The sequence below is a fragment of the Brachyhypopomus gauderio genome, unplaced genomic scaffold (genome assembly GCF_052324685.1).
Source record: "Brachyhypopomus gauderio isolate BG-103 unplaced genomic scaffold, BGAUD_0.2 sc99, whole genome shotgun sequence".
NCBI lineage: Eukaryota > Metazoa > Chordata > Actinopteri > Gymnotiformes > Hypopomidae > Brachyhypopomus > Brachyhypopomus gauderio.
In genome coordinates, this window is record NW_027506920.1 from 238,695 (window position 1) to 246,751 (window position 8,057).

At 38.8% G+C, this 8,057-nt stretch overlaps 1 protein-coding gene and 1 long non-coding RNA gene across 5 annotated transcripts in view; one reads left to right on the forward strand and one right to left on the reverse strand.

The window, feature by feature from the left end:
- Window positions 1–2,274, forward strand: part of LOC143497128 (uncharacterized) — an 11,619-nt gene extending 9,345 nt beyond the window's left edge. For both annotated transcript variants that reach the window (XR_013125689.1, XR_013125690.1), the window contains exon 3: window positions 1,838–2,274. This is a non-coding gene — a long non-coding RNA (uncharacterized LOC143497128). The remainder of the gene's footprint in view (window positions 1–1,837) is intronic.
- Window positions 312–7,179, reverse strand: p2rx7 (purinergic receptor P2X, ligand-gated ion channel, 7). 3 transcript variants are annotated; one of them, XM_076992906.1, is made up of 13 exons: window positions 6,996–7,179; window positions 6,664–6,808; window positions 6,507–6,578; window positions 6,355–6,424; window positions 6,178–6,274; window positions 5,786–5,866; window positions 5,504–5,645; window positions 5,271–5,407; window positions 5,075–5,165; window positions 4,904–4,969; window positions 4,702–4,806; window positions 3,953–4,060; window positions 312–3,201 (listed from the first exon to the last, which is right to left on the reverse strand). In XM_076992906.1, exons 1-13 carry the CDS (start codon window positions 7,112–7,114, stop codon window positions 2,668–2,670), a joined length of 1,767 nt encoding a protein of 588 aa, XP_076849021.1. In that variant the 5' UTR covers window positions 7,115–7,179; the 3' UTR covers window positions 312–2,667. The 3 variants fall into 3 exon arrangements, with proteins under 3 accessions (XP_076849021.1, XP_076849022.1, XP_076849023.1); XM_076992907.1 differs by lacking the exon at window positions 4,702–4,806; XM_076992908.1 differs by lacking the exon at window positions 6,996–7,179 and having other exon boundaries at window positions 6,521–6,578; window positions 6,664–6,803.
- Between the last annotated feature and the right edge of the window lie 878 nt (window positions 7,180–8,057).

Genomic DNA, 8,057 nt, shown 5'->3' on the forward strand with positions numbered 1-8,057 from the left:
GGGGGGGGGAAAGGAGGGTTTAATGGTAATGTGCACCAACCAAAGACCCGTGACATAATCAAAATTAAGGATACAATAACTAGCAGTCAACTGGTACAAAGACAAGACATATATAGATGGACATATGACCCTCGGGTGATGGCCTGATGATAGGGACAAACACAATGTAACAAAAACAAGACAACTGCCTCTGTGGACGGGGGCGACTGGCAAAGGAGGGGGCCTATCGTCACATCTTGCCTTTGAACCAGTTGACTGTTGGTTATTGTTTCCTTAATTCGGATCATGTCACAGGTTTGTGTTGTGCACCTTCTCTATTAAATTCCTCTTTTTTCCCTGAGACTGGCATGATCACTTCTTTTTTATTTTGCATTCCTCACCCATCACAATCCTAAATGATTTGTTTTATATTTTTTTCTATGTAAGGTAAATTAACAGTTTCTATGACAAATGAAAATTGTAAACCAATTCAAGAGTTGCTGTTTGACTGATTCTTGCTGACTTTTATGTTAGGATGCTAACCCTATTCTTTCTTAACCAGGTATTTCAGCTTATTTTAGTTTTATGTTCCTGATTTTTTGTCGGTTTTAATGCAACAATTAATGTGCAATTTAAACATAATAAGAAAGTATGCCAATATTTATCCATTACACTCATTTTTTATTAGGTCACAACACACCACATTACAATGGCAATATTCTATTTGTTTAATTTTGCACTTAATTATTTATAACAGGCTGCTTTCTGTATTCCATGTTTAATTTCACATTCCATCCTCTCTCTCGAACTCTATCCTATGATATTCCGAGAATCATTGAACTGTCATTTGGTGTTACTGGATTTATCAAAACGGCATCCATATTTTTCAAAAGCAGTGTTACTTTGTCTTTTTTCATTTTGATAAGCCTAACATTTAATATGAAGGAACAATTACAAATTATATATTTATAATCATCATACATATAAGAAGGAAGTGTTACTTTCCCACATCTATGGATAAGAGCATAATTAAAGGCAGGGCTGGACTGGTAATCTGGCGTACCCGGTGGGCCCACAGTACTCAGGGCCAGATGGATTTTTTTTCTTCCCTTTTTTCAAAGAGACCGGCCCACAATTTAGAGGGGGCGTCCCATTGGCCCATCTTCAATATAGACAGTGGACTGAACCAATCAGGATATAGGACGAAAGTGGCCCCACCCTTTCTCTGCGTGGTCCGCTGTAACTCCCGCTACGTTCAGTGTTGATCGCGTTGTTAAAGGAGAGGCAGCATGGAGTAACAGAAGCAGCAGAAAGGAGGAGCGGAGAAGTTACGCGTGAAGAAATTGAAGAGTCTCAATGTAGATGCTACAAAATGTGTAAAATCACAGACATGTTCGCTGCTGTAGCCTCCGCGTCCTCTGTAGGTGAAGGCAGCAGCAGCAGACAGGGAGAGCAGCAGCCAGAGATGCAGGCTTGTGAAAGAGAAACCGAGGGACAGACTGAGAGGGAAAGTGTAGTACATGAGAATGATGAGCAATGGCGATTGATTAGTATCAATATTAATTGGTATTTGCATACTTCCCAAAATCTGGCAGCCACGCGCCCTTATTCGGATAAAATAGCAAATGGGCAAGACTGAGAAGTGTTGGATGAGCAGCAAGTGTCCATTTTAGACTATCATAGTAGGTGTGTTGAAACGCTGCATAGTAGTTTGAATTTGTAGCCTCTATGCTGTGGTTCAACATGTTTTAAAAGGCACTCAAACAAGTAAAATTACAGATTTTAAAATGTATAAATGATAAATAAAAGCTTTGCAATTTAACTATAGTAAGTGTAAAAAATGATTTTTTTTTTGTAGGACACTCAGGACAGGGCCAGATGGAGGAGTTTGATCCGCTGTGGCGACCCCTAAATGGGAATTGCCGAAAGAAGAAGTGTAAAAAAAGATATGCCCACACTGAATAAAAGTAAAACGGTGTCAAATGCTTTTAAGACATGTTTCCATTACATGAATTCATAAAGCCGCTTTGTTTGTATCCAGATACAAATACATGTTATAGCCGTTTAAAGGAGGGAGCACCTTTAACCTGAAGAATTAGAATTGAGCTGTTAAATCTGAGAAATTCAGAAAATACATATTGAGATGATTTCCATAAAATCATAAAAGTGATTGTGATATAATAATGCTAAGATTAAATACAATTACTTTAACCAGTCATTTCTTAATCATTTTTTTCCATGTCGTACTCCACATACATAAATTACAAGTCGGTTGTGCTTGTAATTATGAGAGGCCGGTCTAAACCAAAAATGCCAGGGGACCTACTTTGTTAATTTTCAGTTTTTTTTTATATTAATTTGGGGTTCTACAAGAACTTAAAATAAATTAAAATAAATTATTGATTATTTCTTAAAATAATCAATAATAATGAGCAATAATCTTAAGTGTCTATCTTAGACCGAGAGTGCCTTCATATTCCACCTTACAAAAAGCACAGCACAGCAGAGCAATCTTCAGAATGCTACAATTTAGGAGTAGAGGTGGAAAGGTGGTGATATAGACCTCTTTAATCCTATAAGCTGACTGAGTGGCAGCACCAGTGCCAGCCTGGACATTAATAAGAGCTCATTAACTGACACAGTATTAGATGTTAGGAGCACTCCACGTATCCACAAGTAGAAGTGGTGTCAGAATGGATGACCCTTATGGACCCTCAAGGAACTATATTTGCCATCAGTGCTGGGGTACTGATCCCTAATCCTCCATAAACAGCAACTAGGTATTACAGGTATAGCATCCATAGGTGTTTTTTCACCAAATCGCCACTTAATATAATGTGCATAAGCCTCGTGGCGCAGTTGATTGTTTTCATGCTGCTCTGTGAGAGGCGTCTCATAGAGCAGAGCAGTCTCTAAGGTAGAACGACTGAGCACTAAAAGGTGAAATAGGGAGCAGGTGGTAATACAGCGCCCTTTACTCTGTCGACAACACACTTGCTCATGCAAGCTGGTTGAGTGGTGGCAACACCCACACTGACACCACTGAAGGATTCCAGACCTGGTCATCTCACGTAAAGGTGTACCAGTGCCTAAATCACTGTGCTCTGTAGTTAGACCTCCATCTGCCTTCATTTCACTGCACTGGAAAGTCTGTATAGGTGGGTTCATGTTCTGCTCACGTTGCTGTATGGACATCAAAAGTCTTTTGCCAGTCAGGTTATTCTAATAAAGAAGATGGAGATAGAGAAGACAACATGGCGTATCATGATTGGTGTACTTTAGGATCTCTGCCTAGAAAACAACACCTATGTATGCTAGTATTCAGAACAATTGAAACTACACAGTCACACTGCAACTTTAATTTCTTTTTAGTTCATTCACAGATATGGCTAGCTTGAGTCTTCGTTAGCTAACTATCTCAGGCATTTATATAGTTCCTTGCGCACAGGTCTAAGAAATGGTTGATGAAATTCTGGCAATAAAAATTCCATCAAGTCATGCAAAGTGCCACAATAATTTTACTTTAGTGAGATAGATTATGTACTACCACACCAATAATTTAATCCAGTCTATGAATGATTTTAGAATTCAGTGTAGTTGCCATGCCAACTCCAAGCATCCACAGCACAAGCTCTGAACAATCTTGGCTATGGCAGTTTGCATATGGCTTTTCAGGCTAGGGCCAAATCAGATAGGCCATACATCTACCATACATCTACCATACATCTGCCGCATCACTCAGCCGAATCTGGGCTGAGTATTTGCCAGAGTCCGACTAGAATTATTGGTCCACGCTGTGGCCTTACATTACAACCAAGACTATACCGACAGGGCCAGCATCAGACCCAGGTACATGTGATTTGGGCTGTGTGTAGCTAGATACAATTTTGTTACCTTGGTAAGGGTATATTCATATTGTATTACTGCTATGTGACTGTGAAAGTCTGACAAAGGTCTGAAATATGTGTCTCACCTTCCACCGGTGCAGGATAACTGGCTTGGTTTCCTGTAGACTTTTCTTTTGTGACTTTTTCACCAGCCTCAGCTGTTCCTCATCCACAAAAGATATGCAAAGAAGGCACTGCAATAAACAGTGGATTGAAATAGTGTACAATAGGAATATATTTATGTATCAGTTTTATGATTTGGGGATGTATAAACAATTATTAATCATACATTTTGAACAGGTGTAAAGGTATGTGTAAAGGTATGTGTAAATATGTGTAAAGGTATGTGTAAATATGTGTAAAGGTATGTGTAAGTATGTGTAGGTATGTGTAAAGCAGGCGTACTCAACTAAATTGGTCCGTGGTCCAATTTTGGCAGATACCTGTGACCTGAGATCCGGTGCGGCGGGGGTGGCGAACTTAAGTTGTTGAGCGGGGGGGTGGGGGTTAACGTAAGTTGTTGAGCGGGGGGGGGGGGGGGGGGGGCAGCGAACGTAAGTTGTTGAGCGGGGGTGGCGAATGTAACACTCGTGACGGAGTGTTTTTTCAATAGCCCTGAAATAAATGCTACGGTTTTTGGGTCCGTATCCAGTTAATCAGGAATGAGATTGGGTCCGGACAGGACTGCGTTCGGGTCCGCGGTCTGCCAGTTGAGTACCCCTGGTGTAAAGGTATGTGTAAAGGTATGTGTAGGTATGTGTAAGTATGTGTAGGTATGTGTAAAGGTATGTGTAAAGGTATGTGTAAGTATGTGTAGGTAGGACCGTTGTGTCACCTCTTGTTGATCATATACTGACTCAAACTTCTTTTCTGAATAGATCTGGTTGGCTTCTTTTGAGTAGCATTTTGTCCCAATAAGCCAGTCAATGAAGACACTGGTCTAACAGGTACACGGTACCATTTCATTATTTTTAAATCTGCTCAACTATATAATAAATATTAAATAAATTAAAGTTAAATAATCAATTAAAACAAACCAGGGCATAATACGAGAGTGTTGACCCAATGTAGATTATTAGCTGAATGATGCTGAATTTACCAGCCTGGTAAAAAAGAGCAAAAATGATTTTTTTAATAGAAAACACTTTGTCCTAACCGAAATATTTTAAAGGTAATATTATCTGTCATTATGTTGCTATTATTCTCACCTTGCCAAATACCATGACATCAAATCTAATGCCATATACTTTAAACAAAGTCCTCTGTTCAACACCATTCATGGTAGAGTATCTTGCAAACCTGTAATATAGTATGAAGTCCAATGTACAAATCAAAGAAAAATATCTTCTTAAGATTAATAATAAAATTCTGTACACTGGAAGTGTCTTCTGAATTTTTCATTACCTGAAGCTCAGCCCTGGATACAAAGTTTGGTTACTCTCCTTCTCATCCAGACGACGAAATGAGTATTTGGGCAGGCAGCTATGGAAGAACCTGTTCAAGTCACAGTCCCAGTTGATCTGGATCCCAATCACACCACCCTAAAAGAAGTGGATAACTACTAGCATGGAAGAACATTTGAAATAACTGAAGTGCTGAAAAAATCTCAGTCAGAAAATAGTCTGACAGATTCTAACCTCCACAGCCATATCAGAAAAATTCTCTTTGGCTTCATGCACAATGTCTCCCAGACGGAATACAGGACAATATGGCTTGGTGAAGCGATCGTAAATGCAACCTTTCAGGTCACTGTCCTTCATTTCAGGTAGTATGTTTCTCCTAGAAAACAAATATTTGTTGCAACTGAATTTTATTGAATATTGTTTTCCCTTTTCTCTAAAGTCAAGCATAAATATTTAACATACATGGGTGCCCAACAGTGCAAACTACATGAGTAATGTTGAAGAATGGCTTTCTACCTTATGTAGTTAAAGGCTGGGAACCTGATATTATTTTTTATTAGCACAGTGAAGTTTTCTGCGGATGTTATGAGGGCAGGCCTGTGTACATGGAAACAGATTAGCATTATTTTTGGAAGACTTAGTAATATCCAGAACAAGTACATATTCCACCAACACAATACTTCATGTAGACCCACATGACTGACTCAGTGTCTGTATAAAAAGTTCCTCTTAAAGGTTCCTGAAAACAACCCTTGAGCTACCACTGCAACATCAATAAAACCACTGATGCTTACACTTGTGAACATTAAAAATGCTGTAGACCTAAATTAGCTATGCTTTATTATGCATATACAGGATTCCATTGATTATAAACCTCTAAACTGCAGACATTATTTTTATTACTTCACCTGGGAGGTCTCCTTTGGCTCTCAACAGGGCACCAAGCTGCAATTTCACATGTCTTTCTCAGGATGTCATACTTCACACATGACCCTGTCTGAACCCCTGATTCACACACAAATAAAGGTACAAATAATTTAAGATTTAAATAAACCGAGCAAACATGGTAACAGATATGATGTTACCATGGCTTTGCTGGTCTGAGAAGCCTTTCTCACAGTCCATATCATATTGGCATAGACCCCAAGGTGGAACCTGTAATCATAAAGAAATAAGTCCATTTAAAATGATAACAAAATTACTAATATCAAAAATAAATGAACTCATATCAACATACCTCTGGGCATCTACCTTGTTTTTGGTTCTTTGTGACAATAACATTTGTTGCCACAAAAAATGAATTTTTCCCCTGAAAAACAAACAGTATTTTTTGTATTATACAATACAAATATTTGTATTGTACAAATACTGTAATAAAATGTAAATGGTATTACCTGAGAGGGTCCGCTGTAGTCTAGTACATCCCACACTTCACCAATGTCAGGGATATTTGAAAGGGCCACTCCTTTGATCTTTGTTGTTACAGAACTCATAATCATGTCATACACTTGATATTCTTTATTCCATAGCATCATGAAACTGTTTAAAAGAAGTCTGAAATAACTACGATTTCATGTGAAAAATACGTCATCCCCATGATTATCTCCGATGCCTATAACAGCACTGCCAACGATATAGTACGATTTTTACATCTTGATATAATAGTATGTACACATAATCTTGTTTTATTTTGTAATTACGGTAAATACAAGCGCATCCCACTCACCAAATAAACATCAGGATAACACCATTTAAAGTCCATTTCAACGTTCCGAGTTTTACACTCTGGATTCTGACAAGTTTATTTGTCTCATATTGGCACAGATTCCGCAATTTGCAAGCCATTATTACGAAATGGCGAAAAAGTCACTAGAACTGCTGCCCGGGCCCACCCCCTCTTCCTGAAAAATAAAGTCACATGGCCATTCGGAGTCACAAGGCTTTTTTGAGACGAACTGGGCGAGCAGTAAAATGAGGAACGCGTTATGATTCCATGCTCTGTATACCATATAGGGGCCTACCGGACAACAACAGGTGAAAAATGAAGCCACTATATATTTTACACCTTCTAGTGGCTATCAGCAATACAGGATTTGATCTCGTTCATTCTTATGTCACTGCAAAATATAAATTTCCTTTCTAATGACCAAATATATATTTTGAGGGGGACAGTTGTGGTCTGTAAATTCTATAAGCTCTCCTCACTCTCTCAGAATATTTTTTCTTTGAACGATCGAAGGGTTTAATAGAAGTAATTTGGCGATGCTAACAGTGATGTAGCAACGAGGAATGTGTTCAACTTATATAGCGCTTTCTACATACCCAAGGTCGCTATACAATTTTAATACAGGTCCAACTCTTACACAACCAATCACACACCAGCGAGAAGCGGCAGTCAATTGCGCGCAGCGTACTCTCTACCGGACTTGCTGTTATTCATGCTGACGTCAAACTGCGAAAATGAACATAATGTAATACGCAAAATATGTAATTTTATACATATTAGTTAACAGTTAGTTCCGACCTCACGGCATTCTCACACTAAATCTGTGTGGGCTACAAAGTGCTTCACGGACTGGCTCTTACAAAATGACTTTAAGGTGAGTCCTCAGTGCAGAAGAGGACCCAGCTGACACAGTTCAGGGACCACCAGCGAAGCGAGCAGGGCTTTTTAAAACTAACGCACATCCTACAGAGCAGCCTTTTTATTAAATGCACCAAATAAAGCACGAGAGTTTTAGATTTAAAGAGAGAGAGATTTAAATTTGATGTTGATTAATGTGTAAAG